At 45.0% G+C, this 20,480-nt stretch overlaps 2 protein-coding genes across 9 annotated transcripts in view; one reads left to right on the top strand and one right to left on the bottom strand.

Moving 5' to 3' along the window:
* LOC137524479 (uncharacterized) overlaps nucleotides 1–15,729 on the bottom strand; it is a 128,483-nt gene extending 112,754 nt beyond the window's left edge. For 2 of the 7 annotated variants that reach the window (XM_068244396.1, XM_068244397.1), the window contains exons 1-2: nucleotides 15,281–15,726; nucleotides 8,724–9,207 (exon numbers count right to left, since the gene is read on the bottom strand). In XM_068244396.1, coding sequence (XP_068100497.1) covers nucleotides 8,724–9,159 — 436 coding nt within the window. In that variant the 5' untranslated portion in view covers nucleotides 9,160–9,207; nucleotides 15,281–15,726. Of the gene's footprint in view, nucleotides 1–8,723; nucleotides 9,208–15,280 lie in introns of all 7 variants that reach the window. The other 5 variants (XM_068244395.1, XM_068244398.1, XM_068244399.1 and 2 more) reach the window with 5 other exon arrangements.
* Nucleotides 15,617–20,480, top strand: part of RNPS1 (RNA binding protein with serine rich domain 1) — a 39,808-nt gene continuing 34,944 nt past the window's right edge. The window contains exon 1 of one of the 2 annotated variants that reach the window (XM_068244400.1): nucleotides 15,617–15,795. In XM_068244400.1, coding sequence (XP_068100501.1) covers nucleotides 15,719–15,795 — 77 coding nt within the window. In that variant the 5' untranslated portion in view covers nucleotides 15,617–15,718. The remainder of the gene's footprint in view (nucleotides 15,796–20,480) is intronic. The other variant, XM_068244401.1, reaches the window with a different exon arrangement.

The raw sequence follows: 20,480 nt of genomic DNA, 5'->3' as shown, positions 1-20,480 counted from the left end.
TAGTTAGGTAGTACTTCATATTAATAATGCTGCTGGTGCAATATAGTCAAATTGGGAAGGTGTGCACAGGTCTTAAAAGCTTTGTTTCATACTGAACAGGGTGGTACTTTGTGGCCTGAACTGCAGCTGCACTTCAGCAAAGAGCTAAAGCCCCAGTCCAGGGCTGTATAGTCATGGCTAAGGAGTCAGAGTCAGATAATTTTTGTACCCACTCCATAGGCCAGCAAGGGCTGTGGAGTCGAGCAATTTTGGGTACCTGGAGTCTGAGTTTTCATAAACTAAGGAGTTGGAGTTGGATGATTTTTGTACTGACTCCACAGCTCTTATTCAGTCTCACATTTGTTAATGCACATGATAATAAATATTAATAAGGCCTTGTACTTTTTTGCAATAAATAGAAATAAATTAAATATATCTGTCTGGCTCTTACTCTCAATTTCCTGTATAGACTACCGTGCAATTTTACTACAGACAAAGCTGTGCTAGCCACTCCCTCTATCCCACCATTGCCCCTGCAGTCAGAAAGAGAGCACTAGCCAGACTTTCCCTTGTCAGCACAAATCACTTAATCCAGCCTAACTCCTCCCACTCCTGGGAAGAGATTAGCCATTTGTGGCCAGCACTGCAGCTACAGCTGAACCTAAAGGTGCGTACACACGCCGGACTGGAGGCAACGACGGGTCCGTCGTTGCCTCCCGCTGGGTGGGCGTGCCAACGACAGTCCGGCGTGTGTACGCACTGTCGGCGGACTGATACGGCTGTTTCTGAGCGATCCGCCGGGCGCATAATAAGAGTCTGCTGTAGCTGCAGTGTGGGCCACATAGTTAATCTGCAAGCAGCAGGGGGAGGTGAGTAGGGTGGCTCTATGCTAAGAAGTAAGAACAACAGACAACCTCTCTCCTTAAAATGGCAACTTTTTGTGAAAGTTAATTTTTATTATTATTGCTGGTGGTTGAAACATGGTTTTGTTTCATTTTAACACAGCACTCAGCAATGCTTTTTCAGAAAAGGTCTTTACCTTTTAAACCTACTACAAAAAAATCCTAATGGTTATTTTTACTTAAAGGGAACCTTAACTACGAGGGATATGGATGTTTCTTTTTAAACAATACCAGTTGCTAGTCAGTCCTGCTGATCTCTTTGGCTGCAGTAGTGGCTGAATCACACATCTGAAACAAGCATGCAGCCAATTCAGTCTGACTTCATTTAGAGCACCTGATCTGCATGATTGTTGAAGGGCTGTGGCTAAAGGTATCAGAGACACAAGATCAGCAGGAGTCAGGCAACTGGTATTATTTTAAAAGGAAAAAGCCATATCCTTCTCAGTTTCTGATTCCTTTAACTGTGAAACATTGTGTTAAGTAAGCCTTACTGAGAACTCATTGTGAAATGGGTCATTTAACTCAATGCATCTTCACTGTGTACGTTGCTGTGAACCATAATCTCCCAGTCTACCGTCCTGTGCCTGATACCAATATAATGTCACATACCTCCCAGTAATGAGAAACATAATCATATTCTCATATATTGACTCCTGGTATCACAATAGTGTAACATATCACCCCATTAAAGTATTGAAAAAATTGGAGAGTGGCAGGGTTCTTGATAAGTTAAACCAGATAGTACAAGTTTATTAATTCAGATAATTTAAATATACACAATTGCTTGATTGCATGCAAAAATCAGCAGAATCTAAAACTAGCTAAAATTCTTGCTGGAGCCAGAACACCTCTTGTATATGCTCAACATACCTCTAACTAACTAAGCTATGCCGGCATTACACACACCAGTACCTTGCATACTGACACACGGGCCCAGACAGACATGAAAATCATAGATCTAATGGATAGAATGCTGTAAGCTCCCCATAGAGGGCATAGGATCCGCCTGCACAGCAGCGATAAAGTATGGGTTAATGCAAGCCACAAGAAGTGATATTGGTTAGTAAGCAGTTCCAGAAGTTGCGCAACAGTAATCTGTAGCAATCTCACCACCTCCGCTGCTTTAATCTTCTCGTGGGTACCCACATCATTGTGCTCGGCATGGCTTGTCCGGAAGGTCCTGCACCAGGGTATTCGCTATATGCGGTGGATAGGTCACAGTCCGTGGCTGGCCTGGCTTCTTCCGCCAGCAATGCTTCCAGCAATGGTGTCAGTCGGGCTAGCACGTGGGACGCCGTGTAGAAGCGCTCCCACCGTCAGTGCTTGGCATGGGATGCGTCACCAGGGTGTAAAGGCTCCGCCCATCGACGCGTTTCCCGCCCCTCTAGTGGGCGATTCGTCAGGATGTAAGCTAGGCGTATCCACCATTTCCTTTTATGTGTCAGCAGAGTCAGCCTCCTCAATCACAGGTTACCACCTCCCTCCTCTTAGTCCTCGGAGAAGAGGCGGGTCACTCCACGCATACACCAGATGCAATCTGCGGTGGCAGTGACAACACAACGGAGAGGGTCACAGGCAACATACCAAAAACTGACAGAAGATCCCTTTCCACAAGTGAAACACAAAGTAAACGATCTACTGGATGAGGCACGCTACACGGGGGTACTGGATCAAATGGAGTGGGAATATTGAAGAGTGGAAGAATATACTGAACCCACCTTATATTTTATACCCAAAATCCATAAACAAGTACACCCCCCCCCCCCCAGGACGCCCGATAGTGTCTGGGAATGGTGGACCAACTGAGCGATTGGGCCAATATGTGGATGTTAGGTTGAAGCCTATTGTCATGTCACTCCCCTCCTTTGTCCTTGATACGGGTGATGTCCTGCGAGTTTTGAAGGACTTTAGGGTTCCGGCTGGGTCCCTCCTGGTGAGTATTGATGTGGAATCATTATATACGTCTATTCCCCACCAGGAGGGACTAAAAGCCTTGGAATTCTATACATATGAGCACTATCCATGTGCATATGCCCATAACGCATTCCTTGTAGAAGCAATGCACCTGATCCTGGGTAATAATTGTTTTTCATTCTCGGGTCAGTACTACAAACAGATACGGGGCACTTCAATGGGGGCGGCATGCGCTCCTATGTATGCGTGCCTCCATCTGGGCCTATGGGAACGACAAGTGGTCTACCAGGACCCTGACTTTGCGGATGGAGTCGCACTATGGGTGCGCTATATAGATGATGTGCTCTTAGTATGGAGAAAGGGAATTGCCGACCTGGATCGTTTTGTGAGAGGCATCAACAGCTCCGAGAAGAATATAAGACTGACGTACAATTTTAGTGACGAAAGTCTATCTTTCTTGGACCTAATGCTCTCAATCCAAGGGGAAAAAATCAGTACATCGTCTTTCCGTAAACCGACGGCAGGAAATAGCATTCTCCATGCTACGAGCCACCATCCCGACCATCTAAAAAGAGGCATCCCATATGGACAGTTTGTCAGGTTGCGCAGAAATTGTTCATCTGATGATGACTTTAGGAAGGAATCCCGGGAAATGTACAGTAGATTCCGCGAGCGAGGATATCCACATAAAATCCTGCGAAGAGCTCTGAAAAGAGCTTGGGGAAGGGAGAGAGAAGAGCTACTTGACAGAGGAAAATCTGGGAAAGCAAGGACAAATCCCTGTGACAATGGGGGCACAAGAGGACATGCTGGTAGGGTTAGACTGATCACCACGTATGGGGCCCACTGGGAAAAACTGCATAAAATGTTGGACCGCCATTGGCACATACTAACAGGGTCATCTGAAATTGCAGAATTAATAGACCCCCTTCCTAACATAACGGCTAGAAGATCTACAAATTTAAAGGACATGTTGGTGAACAGTGAATACAAAAAGAGTCCAGCCCCAGCTACGTGGCTAAATAAAACCCCTATCAAGGGAATGTATAGATGCGGTGGATGCAAGGCATGTCCCTATGTACATAAGACCAAGGCCTTTTGGGACAGTGGGGGAAGTGTCGAATATAAAATAGAGTCATTTATTAACTGCGACACAGAAAATACTATATACATGGTCATCTGCCCCTGTGGTCTTATGTACATAGGGATGACTGAAAGAGCACTCAAGACTAGAATCCTGGAACACCTGGGAAACATTGTTAATAAAAATATGGACACCACCCTTGGTAGACACTATGCAGACTACCACAACTCAAGTTTGCGGGGGACGTCTTTTAAGGGTATCTATAGATTACACATGTCAAAACGGAGGAGGGGGGATCAAACAAATGAATTGCTCTGTAAAGAAAGCATGTGGATTTTTCGTTTACAAACACTACAACCGTATGGGTTAAATAGTGATTTTGATTTAAAACCTTTTCTGAGAAAGCAGACATATACCTAGAGTTGGTTGATACCTAGCTATCATTAGGTGCATGGATGTAATAGAATGCCTGCGGTCTACTGTCTTTATGTTATCCACATCTGTGAAGATTGGTTGCAGCCCGCCCCCCCCCCTCCTCTCCCCCCCATGTCCACTGTGGATATCCCGATTACAACTCCCTGTGACATGCCCTCTTTAAGAACAGATGTTCGTAACCATGCCCTAGCTTTAAGTTGAAAAGATATGACAGTCAGTCATCCTATATCATAGCCAATATCCTTTGAGACTGTATCTCTATATCCAAGTGCTACGCCTGGGACTTTTGAAAGTGCGATTAACCATCATCCCCACCTCCAGCTGTCACTTTTGCTGTGACCCTCTCCGTTGTGTTGTCACTGCCACCGCAGATTGCATCTGGTGTATGCGTGGAGTGACCCGCCTCTTCTCCGAGGGCATAGGATCCGCCTGCACGGCAGCGATAAAGTATGGGTTAATGCAAGCCACAAGAAGTGATATTGGTTAGTAAGCAGTTCCAGAAGTTGCGCAACAGTAATCTGTAGCAATCTCACCACCTCCGCTGCTTTAATCTTCTCGTGGGTACCCACATCATTGTGCTCGGCATGGCTTGTCCGGAAGGTCCTGCACCAGGGTATTCGCTATATGCGGTGGATAGGTCACAGTCCGTGGCTGGCCTGGCTTCTTCCGCCAGCAATGCTTCCAGCAATGGTGTCAGTCGGGCTAGCACGTGGGACGCCGTGTAGAAGCGCTCCCACCGTCAGTGCTTGGCATGGGATGCGTCACCAGGGTGTAAAGGCTCCGCCCATCGACGCGTTTCCCGCCCCTCTAGTGGGCGATTCGTCAGGATGTAAGCTAGGCGTATCCACCATTTCCTTTTATGTGTCAGCAGAGTCAGCCTCCTCAATCACAGGTTACCACCTCCCTCCTCTTAGTCCTCGGAGAAGAGGCGGGTCACTCCACGCATACACCAGATGCAATCTGCGGTGGCAGTGACAACACAACGGAGAGGGTCACAGCAAAAGTGACAGCTGGAGGTGGGGATGATGGTTAATCGCACTTTCAAAAGTCCCAGGCGTAGCACTTGGATATAGAGATACAGTCTCAAAGGATATTGGCTATGATATAGGATGACTGACTGTCATATCTTTTCAACTTAAAGCTAGGGCATGGTTACGAACATCTGTTCTTAAAGAGGGCATGTCACAGGGAGTTGAAATCGGGATATCCACAGTGGACATGGGGGGGAGAGGAGGGGGGGGGGGGGCGGGCTGCAACCAATCTTCACAGATGTGGATAACATAAAGACAGTAGACCGCAGGCATTCTATTACATCCATGCACCTAATGATAGCTAGGTATCAACCAACTCTAGGTATATGTCTGCTTTCTCAGAAAAGGTTTTAAATCAAAATCACTATTTAACCCATACGGTTGTAGTGTTTGTAAACGAAAAATCCACATGCTTTCTTTACAGAGCAATTCATTTGTTTGATCCCCCCTCCTCCGTTTTGACATGTGTAATCTATAGATACCCTTAAAAGACGTCCCCCGCAAACTTGAGTTGTGGTAGTCTGCATAGTGTCTACCAAGGGTGGTGTCCATATTTTTATTAACAATGTTTCCCAGGTGTTCCAGGATTCTAGTCTTGAGTGCTCTTTCAGTCATCCCTATGTACATAAGACCACAGGGGCAGATGACCATGTATATAGTATTTTCTGTGTCGCAGTTAATAAATGACTCTATTTTATATTCGACACTTCCCCCACTGTCCCAAAAGGTCTTGGTCTTATGTACATAGGGACATGCCTTGCATCCACCGCATCTATACATTCCCTTGATAGGGGTTTTATTTAGCCACGTAGCTGGGGCTGGACTCTTTTTGTATTCACTGTTCACCAACATGTCCTTTAAATTTGTAGATCTTCTAGCCGTTATGTTAGGAAGGGGGTCTATTAATTCTGCAATTTCAGATGACCCTGTTAGTATGTGCCAATGGCGGTCCAACATTTTATGCAGTTTTTCCCAGTGGGCCCCATACGTGGTGATCAGTCTAACCCTACCAGCATGTCCTCTTGTGCCCCCATTGTCACAGGGATTTGTCCTTGCTTTCCCAGATTTTCCTCTGTCAAGTAGCTCTTCTCTCTCCCTTCCCCAAGCTCTTTTCAGAGCTCTTCGCAGGATTTTATGTGGATATCCTCGCTCGCGGAATCTACTGTACATTTCCCGGGATTCCTTCCTAAAGTCATCATCAGATGAACAATTTCTGCGCAACCTGACAAACTGTCCATATGGGATGCCTCTTTTTAGATGGTCGGGATGGTGGCTCGTAGCATGGAGAATGCTATTTCCTGCCGTCGGTTTACGGAAAGACGATGTACTGATTTTTTCCCCTTGGATTGAGAGCATTAGGTCCAAGAAAGATAGACTTTCGTCACTAAAATTGTACGTCAGTCTTATATTCTTCTCGGAGCTGTTGATGCCTCTCACAAAACGATCCAGGTCGGCAATTCCCTTTCTCCATACTAAGAGCACATCATCTATATAGCGCACCCATAGTGCGACTCCATCCGCAAAGTCAGGGTCCTGGTAGACCACTTGTCGTTCCCATAGGCCCAGATGGAGGCACGCATACATAGGAGCGCATGCCGCCCCCATTGAAGTGCCCCGTATCTGTTTGTAGTACTGACCCGAGAATGAAAAACAATTATTACCCAGGATCAGGTGCATTGCTTCTACAAGGAATGCGTTATGGGCATATGCACATGGATAGTGCTCATATGTATAGAATTCCAAGGCTTTTAGTCCCTCCTGGTGGGGAATAGACGTATATAATGATTCCACATCAATACTCACCAGGAGGGACCCAGCCGGAACCCTAAAGTCCTTCAAAACTCGCAGGACATCACCCGTATCAAGGACAAAGGAGGGGAGTGACATGACAATAGGCTTCAACCTAACATCCACATATTGGCCCAATCGCTCAGTTGGTCCACCATTCCCAGACACTATCGGGCGTCCTGGGGGGGGGGGGGTGTACTTGTTTATGGATTTTGGGTATAAAATATAAGGTGGGTTCAGTATATTCTTCCACTCTTAAATATTCCCACTCCATTTGATCCAGTACCCCCGTGTAGCGTGCCTCATCCAGTAGATCGTTTACTTTGTGTTTCACTTGTGGAAAGGGATCTTCTGTCAGTTTTTGGTATGTTGCCTGTGACCCTCTCCGTTGTGTTGTCACTGCCACCGCAGATTGCATCTGGTGTATGCGTGGAGTGACCCGCCTCTTCTCCGAGGACTAAGAGGAGGGAGGTGGTAACCTGTGATTGAGGAGGCTGACTCTGCTGACACATAAAAGGAAATGGTGGATACGCCTAGCTTACATCCTGACGAATCGCCCACTAGAGGGGCGGGAAACGCGTCGATGGGCGGAGCCTTTACACCCTGGTGACGCATCCCATGCCAAGCACTGACGGTGGGAGCGCTTCTACACGGCGTCCCACGTGCTAGCCCGACTGACACCATTGCTGGAAGCATTGCTGGCGGAAGAAGCCAGGCCAGCCACGGACTGTGACCTATCCACCGCATATAGCGAATACCCTGGTGCAGGACCTTCCGGACAAGCCATGCCGAGCACAATGATGTGGGTACCCACGAGAAGATTAAAGCAGCGGAGGTGGTGAGATTGCTACAGATTACTGTTGCGCAACTTCTGGAACTGCTTACTAACCAATATCACTTCTTGTGGCTTGCATTAACCCATACTTTATCGCTGCTGTGCAGGCGGATCCTATGCCCTCTATGGGGAGCTTACAGCATTCTATCCATTAGATCTATGATTTTCATGTCTGTCTGGGCCCGTGTGTCAGTATGCAAGGTACTGGTGTGTGTAATGCCGGCATAGCTTAGTTAGTTAGAGGTATGTTGAGCATATACAAGAGGTGTTCTGGCTCCAGCAAGAATTTTAGCTAGTTTTAGATTCTGCTGATTTTTGCATGCAATCAAGCAATTGTGTATATTTAAATTATCTGAATTAATAAACTTGTACTATCTGGTTTAACTTATCAAGAACCCTGCCACTCTCTTCAATTTTTTCAATACCGTCCTGTGCCTACCTGTCACTTCTTCACCGTCTGCCTGGCCTCCTTTGCACTGGGTTCTAAACATTCTGCCCCACTATTTGAAATCCTTGCCCAGCGCAGTGCTCAACAAGCACACATTTTCTATTATTTTTTCTTTTTACTTTTTCTTATAGCCACTCATATCTTCCCTTTTAAACTGCTGTTAAAAATGACAGGTGCACTCTGATTGGCAGACCCAGGCTGAAGGTGCTGTTTGCATTTAGGCACTACATATTATTACTTATTAACATATGTAAACCCAATGCAAGATTTTGCCAGTCAACGATCAGAATTTTCCAAAGCCACTCACCTGTCTCCTGCGCAGTTTGGCCTTGTGGAATACTCCTCAATGTGCTGGTCGGTGGGGCAAGTGACTGGTTTACTTTGGAAAGAGATGTCACACTGACAATTTTGATTCCAGTTTCTTTGTCCTCCTGTCTTACATCGCTCACTGCCTGTCTGTCCTTAGGTCCCTGAGGATTACTTCCCTTACTTTGGCTACCATTTTCCTGTAGCAAGTTCCAGAGCTGGGCCTGTTCCCAGGATTGTCCTTTAGCTGTAGGGCTTTGAGAGGCACCGGCTGACTTCTCTGGTTCAATCTTCTTGCGCTTCAGGAAGAGGTAGATAGCTTGGGGTGTCACCTTGATGTTGTCTAGTTCCAGGACCTTTTTAATCTTACGGAAACTTAATCCAGCTTTCCTCAGCACGATGATCCTGTGCTTGGCTTGATCGTCAAGCCGACCCATTATTCTCAAGAGTTATGACGTTGTGCAGTGTTTTGAAAGAAATGAATCCTGTTTAAGGAATACATGGAAAAATATGTTCAGAAAGCAAGGAATGATAATTAATTAGTGACATAAATATACAATCTGTAAATCGCTGCAGATGTCTGCGCTATATAAATACACAATAATAATATGAGGAACACTAACACACACACACACTGAAGTGTTTAATTTTACTGATAAATACTGGTTAAAATTTGCCAAATATCAGATCAATACATGTACTGTACATATTTTTTTAATGAGAGAGAGAGGAGAAAAAGAGAGAGGGGAGAGAGAGAGGGGAGAGAGGGAGAGAAGGGAGGAGGAAAGAGAGGGGGAAGAAAAGAGAGGGAGAGAGAGAGAGAAAATGTGAGTGTGAGAGAGAGTGTCTATGTCTCGCTCTCTCTCTCTACACATAGTTACATAGTTATTTTGGTTGAAAAAAGACATACGTCCATCGAGTTCAACCAGTACAAAGTACAACTCCAGCCCGTCCCCCACATACCCCTGTTGATCCAGAGGAAGGCGAAAAAACCCCCACCAGGCATGGTCCAATTAGCCCCAAATGGGAAAAATTCCTTCCTGACTCCAGATGGCAATCAGATAAAATCCCTGGATCAACATCATTAGGCATAACCTAGTAATTGTAGCCATGGATGTCTTTCAACGCAAGGAAAGCATCTAAGCCCCCTTTAAATGCAGGTATAGAGTTTGCCATAACGACTTCCTGTGGCAATGCATTCCACATCTTAACCACTCTTACTGTAAACAACCCTTTCCTAAATAAATGACTAAAACGTTTTTCCTCCATGCGCAGCTCATGTCCTCTAGTCCTTTGAGAAGGCCTAGGGACAAAAAGCTCATCCGCCAAGCTATTATATTGCCCTCTAATGTATTTATACATGTTAATTAGATCTCCTCTAAGGCGTCTTTTCTCTAGACTAAATAAACCCAGTTTATCTAACCTTTCTTGGTAAGCGAGACCTTCCATCCCACGTATCAATTTTGTAGCTCGTCTCTGCACCTGCTCTAAAACTGCAATATCTTTTTTGTAATGTGGTGCCCAGAACTGAATTCCATATTCCAGATGTGGCCTTACTAGAGAGTTAAACAGGGGCAATATTATGCTAGCATCTCGAGTTTTTATTTCCCTTTTAATGCATCCCAAAATTTTGTTCGCTTTAGCTGCAGCGGCTTGGCATTGAGTACGATTATTTAACTTGTTGTCGATGAGTACTCCTAAGTCCTTCTCCAAGTTTGATGTTCCCAACTGTATCCCATTTATTTTGTATGGTGCTAGACCATTGGTACGACCAAAATGCATGACTTTACATTTGTCAACATTGAATTTCATCTGCCATGTATGTGCCCATATAGCCATCCTATCCAGATCCTGTTGCAATATGACACTATCTTCCTGAGAGTTGATGATTCTGCACAATTTTGTATCATCTGCAAAAATAGCAACATTGCTCACTACTGCATCTACTAGGTCATTAATAAATAAATTGAAGAGCACTGGACCCAGTACAGACCCCTGTGGGACCCCACTGCTAACAGTCTCCCATTTTGAGTACGATCCATTGACCACAACTCTTTGTTTTCTGTCCATTAGCCAGTTCCCTATCCATGCACACAAACTCTTCCCCAGTCCTTGCATCCTCAACTTTTGCACCAGACTTCTGTGGGGAACAGTGTCGAAGGCCTTTGCAAAGTCCAAGTATATCACATCTACAGCATTCCCAATATCCATATTAGCATTCACTACCTCATAAAAGCTGAGCATGTTAGTCAAACAGGACCTGTCTTTAGTAAACCCATGTTGATGCTGAGAAATAAGATTATTTTCTACTATGAAGTCATGTATAGTATCTCTTAGTAACCCCTCAAATAGTTTGCATACAACTGATGTTAAGCTTACAGGTCTATAATTTCCTGGATCAGATTTTTTGCCCTTCTTAAATAATGGGAAAACGTGGGCTGTACGCCAATCCACTGGGACTCTGCTAGTTGCAAGAGAGTCACAAAAGATAAGATAAAGGGGCTTAGCTATAACTGAACTTAATTCTCTTAGGACCCGAGGATGCATGCCATCCGGGCCAGGTGCCTTGTCTATTTTTAATTTATTTAGTCTTGCCTTTACTTCTTCCTGCGTTAAGTATTTAATATTACAGTTAGAAGATTGAGACTCTTCTGCCTCTGTAATTTGCAACAGTGCTGTTTCCTTTGTGAAGACAGAAGCAAAGAAAGCATTTAATAACTCTGCCTTACCTTGGTCATCCACCATTGAGTTCCCACCCTCATCCTTTAGGATTCCTATACAGTCAACCTTTCTTTTTTTAGAGTTGATGTACTTGTAAAACTTTTTTGGGTTAGATTTGATATCCCTAGCGATTTGATTTTCAGCTTCGATCTTTGCCAGCCTAATTTCTTTTTTACAATTTTTATTGCACTCCTTATAATTGCTTAGTGCAGCCTCAGTCCCCTCCTGTTTTAGGACCTTATAGGCATTCTTTTTCCTCTTCATTTTATCCCTAACCTTTCTATTCATCCATAGAGGCCTTTTTTTATTCCTAGACATTTTGTTTCCATATGGGATATACATACTACAATATTGATTGAGAATACGTTTAAAAGCTTGCCATTTCCCTTCAGTGTCGTCCCCTTGTAGTACATTATCCCAGTTCACCAAACTTAGTGCCTGCCTAATTTGATTGAACTTTGCTTTTCTAAAATTCATAGTTTTAGTGGTCCCGCTGCCCCGTGGCCTATCAGTCACCAGATCAAACGTTATCATGTTGTGATCACTATTTCCCAAATGTTCTTGAACCTGCACATTTGATACATTATCTGGTCTATTAGAAATGATCAGATCCAGTAACGCATTCCCCCTAGTTGGTTCCGTTACCATTTGAGTCAAGTAATTGTCCTGTAGTGCTGCCAGAAATCTGCTGCTTTTACCAGAATGGGTAGCCTCAATACCCCAGTCAATGTCTGGAAAGTTGAAGTCGCCCATAATTATGACCTCGTTTTTACTTGCAGCTTTTTCAATCTGCTGTAGTAATCGCAGTTCTGCAGCTTCATTAATAAGAGGTGGTCTGTAGCATACCCCAATAAGCAATTGGCAACTTTTATTTCCACCATGAATATTTACCCAAACGGACTCCACATCTTCGCAATCTTCCTCCATCTCATTGTTGAGGACAGCTGTAAAAGAATTCTTAACAAAGAGACAAACCCCTCCACCTTTTTTCCCTGTTCTATCCCTCCTAAACACATTGTATCCTTTTAAATTAGCTATCCAGTCATGGCTTTCATCCATCCATGTCTCGGTTATTCCCACAATGTCATAGCCTTTGTCATTCAGAATGAGCTCTAGTTCGTCTATTTTATTTGCAAGGCTCCGAGCATTGGTTACCATGCACTTTATATTTTTACCAACACATTTACCAATTTTGTTTACACGAAATGGGCTACTTGAAGTTTTACCAACCTCCTTAATCTTTACACTGTCCCCACCCCCCTCTCCACCCCCCATAATGTTAGGCTCCCACTGCCTTTTTACCTTATCTTGTCTACATATTGAGACTTTATCCTCCCGCCTCCCCCCAGATCCTAGTTTAAAATCTCCTCCAACCGTTTAGTCATCTTCTCCCCCAATGCAGCTGCACCCTCCCCATTAAGGTGCAGCCCATCCCTGCTGTAGAACCTGTAGCCGACTGCAAAGTCTGCCCAGTTCTCCAGGAACCCAAACCCTTCCTTCCTACACCAATTTCTCAGCCACTTATTTAACTCCCTAAGCTCCCTCTGTCTCTCAGATGTAGCGCGTGGCACTGGCAGTATTTCAGAGAACACCACCTTGGAGGTCCTTGCTTTAAGTTTATCTCCAAGTACCTGAAAATCATTTTTGAGGACCTTCCATCTCCCACTAACTTTGTCATTGGTGCCAATGTGTACCATGACAGCTGGGTCTTCCCCAGCCCCACCCAATAATCTGTCAATTCTTTCCGCTACATGCCGAACCCGAGCACCCGGGAGGCAACAGACTGTACGGCATTCACGGTTTCTTCGACAGATTACCCTATCTGTGCGCCTAATAATTGAATCCCCTACCACCAGTACCTGTCTAGCCTTAGCTGCACTCCTATTCCCTTTCTCGTTACAGCAGTCTGCCCCTTGGTTGCTAAGGAGCACATCCTGCTGCAGCATTGCTACTCCTGAATCATCCTCCCCAATATTACGCAAACAAGCATACTTATCTATCTATCTATCTAGATATCTATCTAGATATCTATCTATCTATCTATCTATCTATCTATCTATCTATCTATCTATCTATCTATCTATCTATCTATCTATATACATTCAGTGGTTTGCAAAAGTATTTGCCCCCCTTTAAAGTGTTCAACTTGTTGTCATAATACTGCCACAAACATGAATCAATTTTATTGGAATTCCACGTGAAAGACCAATACAAAGTGGTGTACATGTGAGAAGTAGAACGCAAATTATACATGATTCCAAACAATTAAAAAAAAATAACTGCAAAGTGAGGTGTGTGTAATTATTCGGCCCCCTGAGTCAATACTTTGTAGAACCACCTTTTGCTGAAATTACAGCTGCCAGTCTTTTAGAGTATGTCTCTACCAGCTTTTCACATCTAGAGACTGAAATCCTTGCCCATTCTTCTTTGCAAAACAGCTCCAGCTCAGTCAAATTAGATGGGCAGCATTTGTGAACAGCAGTTTTCAGATCTTGCCACAGATTCTCGATTGGATTTAGATCTGGACTTTGACTGGGCCATTCTAACACATGGATATGTTTTGTTTTGAACCATTCCATATGGGTGGGTAGGTGGGTGTGGGACAGCTAACAGTGCCCTGCACCCAACCACTGCCTGTTTACTAGGACCGGTATGTGTATCTCAACTTGTTTGAACCACCTATGCTCACAACAATAGTTTATTGCTTGTTGCTTTTTATATCTACTAATAAATACTTAAGATTGCAGTGCCGACCTTCACCTCTTTTCTCCATTAAATACGGTTTTCAAATTTTATTCAGCACAGAAAAACCTTATAATGTGTGACATTAATGGGCACCAAGGAAAACAATAAAGATACAATTTGCAGACAGATCTATACGTCTTTCCTCATTTGCTATCCCCAGGCTACTAGTTGTCATGTTAAAGGGATCTAAGTGTTGATTTACTAAAATACATAACAAATATCCCCCTAAGAGGGGTTCATAAGTAGTTTTGGCCACAGGAGTCAGTGACAAGCATAACTTAGGTTAATAGGAGAAAGAGGCGCCCAGAAGTATATAAAACTTAGTTAAAAACACTACAATCTAGAAAAGGGGAGGTGGCTTACCTCAATAACAGCAGTCACATATGTCAATAAAATTTATTAACACAGGCAACGTGTTTCGTGGGTCTAAGCCCACTTCCTCGGGTCAATACAGTGCCAAAGGAGTTAATAGCCAGAGTTCTAAGCGCACTTAGTTTGGAGGACTGTTCCCTACCTGTCTGTATTTGCCGTCTTCTCCAGCCAGACCAGCAGGTGCCAGTTTAGTTTCAAAAACTTTTTTATTAGGTAGCAATAGAAAAAGATGTTTCATACATACATTTTTGATATGAACAGTAAGCTTAAATTATTTGTAGCAGTTAAATACAAACATATCCAAGTAAACATGTTATAGAAGGTTACAGTGGCAGCAAAAAAAAATCTGAAGCTACCTAAAAGCTATCTGTAATCATAACTATTGATGTACATAAATGTAAACAGCCAATTAGGAACGTTACAAAGCAGGTGCCCGTTTAAAGCAGTGGTGGTATTGTTGCACATGTTTCCGTCCGCCACAATGCATGCCGAGAGATGTAGTCCTTCAAAGTACCTACATCTCCCGTCAATACTTGTCACCCCCTTATATATTTGAGTACATAAATGCTGAGTACCTTTAAAAGGCACAGATGTAATAGGGACAGGAAGTGAGGGAAAATATCCTCAATGTGGACAATAAACTCCACTACCAAAAGTTTGTAAACCTTTCTTCACACCATTCAAAACTATAATAAGTAAAAAACAGGAATTGGGCCTTACCATCTAGGAATTGTCCGAGGAACCCAGTGACATCTGGCAACCAAGTATGTATCACCCTTCACCAACAGCAACGGATATGGCAAAGACTAATGTAATGTAAACTGTTATAATGCTGATGGCTCCAGCATAGAGAAAGCAGAACCGCAGAACTCCTCATACATGTAACATAAATCGGTACAGACAGCTGTCCTGCCCTCTACAGCCATCCCACCGCCTTTGTTTGTTTACACAGGAACAAGAAACCCGTGACTACGTCAAGACGTCACTTTCACAGTAGGTGGGGCCTCACAGCCATTAACCCTTACTGCATGAATACACTGCAGCCAACCGACTACAGTGAGATCCTCTGTCTTTTTAAAGTCTTTCAAAGTTTTTGAAACCACGCCCCAACTGAGCGACGTCACTAGCAGGGCGACCCAAGCCTTTCTAGGCGGCAGGATGGCGGCTTTGCGTCATAGTGAGCGCGACAGCTTATCCGAGCTGAAGAGAAATAGAAGGAGGAAGCCCGACAACATGTAAGTGTTTCCTGCACAATCCGCCTCCATCCGGGTAGCTAACACCGCTGTGCTCTCCACGGCACGGCGCTTCGTGCTGGCTGCACCCCGGGCGCCTGTTATAGCCTAGTATTTCTTGACGATAGCGAATATTGGGGCTACGGGCAGACTTGGCCGTCTGTAGGCCGCAGCGTCGTCTAGTCTATCCCGTGCGGCTAAGATGGCGGCTTCCTGAGCTGCGACTCACTGCTGGCTCCATTCATTCTATTTCTCTCCGTGGTGCTTCTGTACTACACGTTTTCTCAGCATTAGTTGTCGTATTTGTTGCATATGCAATAAGCAAGTGTGTTTCTAACGCTATGCAGCTCCGTAGCTAAGCAACATGCACGTTTTGTGTTTTCATGCAGTCTCAATGTACAGCCAAAGTTGAATAAGTATTGGACATGAATGATTGCCCTTGTAATTAGTACTACGTAAAGATATGTTTGTATTGCTGCCTGTAGTTCTATTTTTGTATAGAAAAAAAAAATCTGAACATTTTTGATTTTGTAGCTCAGCTTTACCTTTTGACTTGTTGAGGCCTGGACTCCACAAGACCTCTGAAGTTGTCCTGGGCTATATTGAGTCAATATGTTTGCAGCAGTCAGTTCATAACGGTAGCTGCAGCAGCTGAACCATGATCAGCCCAGCAGAAGCGGGTAGTTTATTGTCCATGCCTCTGTTTTGCTGTGGTCTGGCTGGAACCCCAGAGCAGATACAATTCCTCCATAGGCTATGTGAGGAACTTGTCCACCTGTCCGAGATTGTTGCTGACTGTACAGAAATTTAAAACACACACACACACACACACAGTTTGTTACCATTTGTGCTGAACCCTGTGCGGCCAGTGGGAGCCTATGGTCCGGCTGTAGCCCGGGGCAGATGTGCGTCCTGGTATGCTACATGGGTCAAATTTATCCGCCTTCCTGGGATTATCGCGGACTGCACAGAAGTGTGGTTTGCTTACTGCACACTGCATTGCACTGCAGTGTGACAAGTGTGAAAGGCTGCGATTTCAAAAAAATGGAGATCAACGTGGAACAGAGAACGCACAAGAAAAATGTCCATTCCTTCGCTTAAGCCTTAAACTTGACCCAGTTGGGAACTTTTCTTAAGACCAGTCTAAGGTAATTTGGAGCAGATCTTGCAGTTGCTCAGAGCAGCCAATCAAAATTCTTTATGTGCATACCTGCCCTGCCTTTGCACCAGTTTTGAGGGTAATGCCTATTACACACCATATAATTTTATGTACGATTTACCTGCCAGCTAATTTCCAACATGTTGGAAATTATCTATCTAACCATCTACTGGCCTAGCAATTAAAGAGAACCCGAGGCGGGGTTCTTACATCGCAATCCCCATACAGAGGCTGGGTCTACCTGTAGAGCCCAGCCTCTGTTGCTATGTAGCTTCCTCCAAAGCCCCCCCCCCCCCTGCACGCTGTGAGACACCATTAATCACAGCCGCGCTGTCGATGCAGCGTATCGCAGCGCGCTGTGTTCACCTCACTAATGCCAGTCTCTCCGCTCCCCTGCCTCCTGAATCGCTCCCGTCCCCGCCCACGTCCCTTCCCTCGCCGCTGATTGGAGGGAAGGGACGCAGGCGGGGACCGAAGTGATTCAGGAGGCGGGCCAGAGCGGAGACTGACATTAGTCTGGTAAACACAGGGGGTCTCGCAGCACGCAGGCAGGGCTGTGGAGTAGGTCCAAAAATCCTCCGACTCCTCAGTTTAGGATTCCTCCGACTCCTCGACTCCGACTCCTCTAATTTGCATATTACAATTTTGTTGATTAAAAGTATGTAACATGAAATTCGTCTCTTGACTGCCAACGCTTAGGAATTTTACAAGACAACTGAAGTGAGAAGGATATGTAGACTACTATATTTATTCCCTTTAGACTAAAACTAGTCCTTGGTAAGAGTACTTGTAAAAGGTACAAACCGGAACAAAGAACATCTATCAGGCCCTAGGCAATGTAAGTGTGGGTACATGTAAGAATAATCTGCAGGGGAATGAGGAGATTCTTCCTCTATTACACATTTTTCATGCACAATCTGAACCAGGTTTATGGGTGACAGACAACACCTCTCTGTTCAATGTGCACAGCATTCTCAGTGGATTCCCTGCAGCTCTGTGGGGAGTGCATATGTAGAGTATAGTACTACTGTGTAACAAAGTAAACCTGAGACAGATGAAATTAAAGTTTTTTTTTGTTTTTTTTTTGTTTTTGTTTTTTGTTTTTGTTTTTTTTTATACATACCTGGGGCTTCCTCCAGCTGCCTTCAGGATAATCAGTCCCTCGTTGTCCTCCTCCACCACCTGGATCTTCTGCTATGAGTCCAGGTACTTGAGCCAGTCGGGCGTAGTGCGCATGCACACACTCCGCCGCCAGGAGCATACCACACCAGTGCAGCACTATTGTGCAGGTGCAGAATGTTCCTGGCTGTGGGAGCGGCATGCGGCCGGACAGCACTGACTGGCTGAATTACCAGGACTCACAGAAGAAGATCCAGGTGGTGGAGGAGGACAGCAAGGGACTGATTGGTCTGAAGGGGGCTGGAGGAAGCCCCAGGTATGTATAAAACTTTACTTTTCATCCGTCTCAGGTACCCTTTAATTTGTAGTCACCAAACCAAATTTTAACAACATATCAAATTATTTGATTTCATCAGCATAAATTGGCATCAGTGCAGAATTATTTCCATCTCATTGACCATCTCTATTAGTGACACAGCTACACATCAGGCTTTATTCTTACAGCATAGATGTTATTTAGTATATATAAGAGATTCCTGTGTACACATCATATATACAGCCACAATCAGATGTGTATATCTGACCTTAAAAATACGGGGACTGCTTTATTGAAGCAGCACAAGTAACTAATTTTGATTCGTTTATTTCATTTTTGTGGACTAAGCACAGCTATTACTGTATGTATAAATTATTTATGATTATTATCTGAGAAATAGAACATTTACTCATATTTTCTATTTTAATTACAGTTACAAATTCATTAGGAGTCGGAGTCGGTGCATTTTTTCCCGACTCAGACTCCGGGCACCCAAAATTGCCCGACTCTCCGACTCCACAGCCCTGCACGCAGGGGGGGCTTTGGGGGAAGCTATATATAGCAACAGGCTGGGTTTTATAGGCAGACCCAGCCTCTGTATGGGGATTGCGATGTAAGAACTCCGCCTCGGTTTCTCTTTAACCAGCTGAGCGGTCTGGACGAGCTCAGCTCGTCCAACACCGCCAGAGGCTGCTGCTCAGGCCCTACTGGGCCGATTTTCACCAAATAAAAAGCAGCACATGCAGCCGGCACTTTGCCAGCCGCGTGTGCTGCCTGATCGCCGCTGCAGCGCGGCGATCCGCCGCGTGCAGCGGCGAAAGAGGGTTCCCCCAGCCGCCCGAGCCCAGCGTAGCCGGAACAAACAGTTCCGGCCAGCGCTAAGGGCTGGATCGGAGGCGGCTGACGTCAGCTGACGTCCATGACGTCACTCCGCTCGTTGCCATGGCGACGAGGTAAGCGAAATTGCGGCCTTCCGTGTTACTTCTGGCCGCCGGAGACGATCGGAAGAACGCCTCCGGAGCGCCCTCTAGTGGGCTTTCATGCAGCCAACTTTCAGTTGGCTGCATGAAATAGTTTTTTTTTATTTAAAAAAAACCCTCCCGCAGCCACCCTGGCGATTTTAATCAGAACGCCAGGGTGGTTAAGTATTGTTCTACTCAGCAGGAGATGATCAGAAGACAATGCACCAGAGATAATGACCAGTCTCTACCAGTACTTAACAGAAAATAATCTAATTACAAAAAATCTAACAGAAAATTGTATGGTGTGTACTAGGCATAATGCTGGGGATACACGGTACTTTTCCCCTTATCAATCGAGCCGCTGATGGCTCGATTGATAATTTCCGACAGGTCCGATGACCCCGCTCGATCCCCGCGGGCGGACAATAGCGGGGAGTCGAGCGGAAGATATGGAAGCGCCCGCAGGGACGAGCGGGAGTCGATCCAGCGGCTAATCGAGCCGCCGGGTCGTACCATGTATCCCCAGCATAAGGCCTTGTTCACACTATGCACGCTACCGTGCGTATTTCAGCAGTGCGTATAGTGTGCGATCAGCAAGAACATTAGAAGTACATAGAGCACTTCTGATTTTCAGACCATGTGCACTGTGCAGAAGTGCAATCCACTATTGCACTGCTGCATGCATTTTTGCCAAAGCGCATTGCTGATCCTATTCACTGTAATGAATGGGATCAGCAGTGCAATGCATGGCACCTAGGATACGCATTGCCTATTGTGAACAAGGCCTAAAGCTACATTGTATACTGCTGTACCTGCCTTCTTCTAGTTCTTCTTTTTATAAATAACGCTGTAGAGAGAATCTCCAGTACTTGATGGGGTTCACCTGTAATTCTTAAGGTGCGTAGACGCACGACAGCAGCCAACGACGGGTTCGTTGGCACCTCCCACTTGGCGGTTTTCAGCAGACTGTAGTGTGTGTGTGTGTGTGTGTGTGTGTGTGTGTGTGTGTGTGTGTGTGTGTGTGTGTGTGTGTGTGTGTGTGTGTGTGTGTGTGTGTGTGTGTGTGTGTGTGTACTGTCAGCGGACTGATAAGGTTGCGGACGGATCGTTCATGAACAGCCTTATCAGTCCG

Source organism: Hyperolius riggenbachi, chromosome 7, assembly GCF_040937935.1.
Source record: "Hyperolius riggenbachi isolate aHypRig1 chromosome 7, aHypRig1.pri, whole genome shotgun sequence".
Lineage (NCBI taxonomy): Eukaryota > Metazoa > Chordata > Amphibia > Anura > Hyperoliidae > Hyperolius > Hyperolius riggenbachi.
The sequence above is the reverse complement of the archived record's forward strand: the minus strand, read 5'-3'. Positions and strand labels throughout refer to the sequence as shown.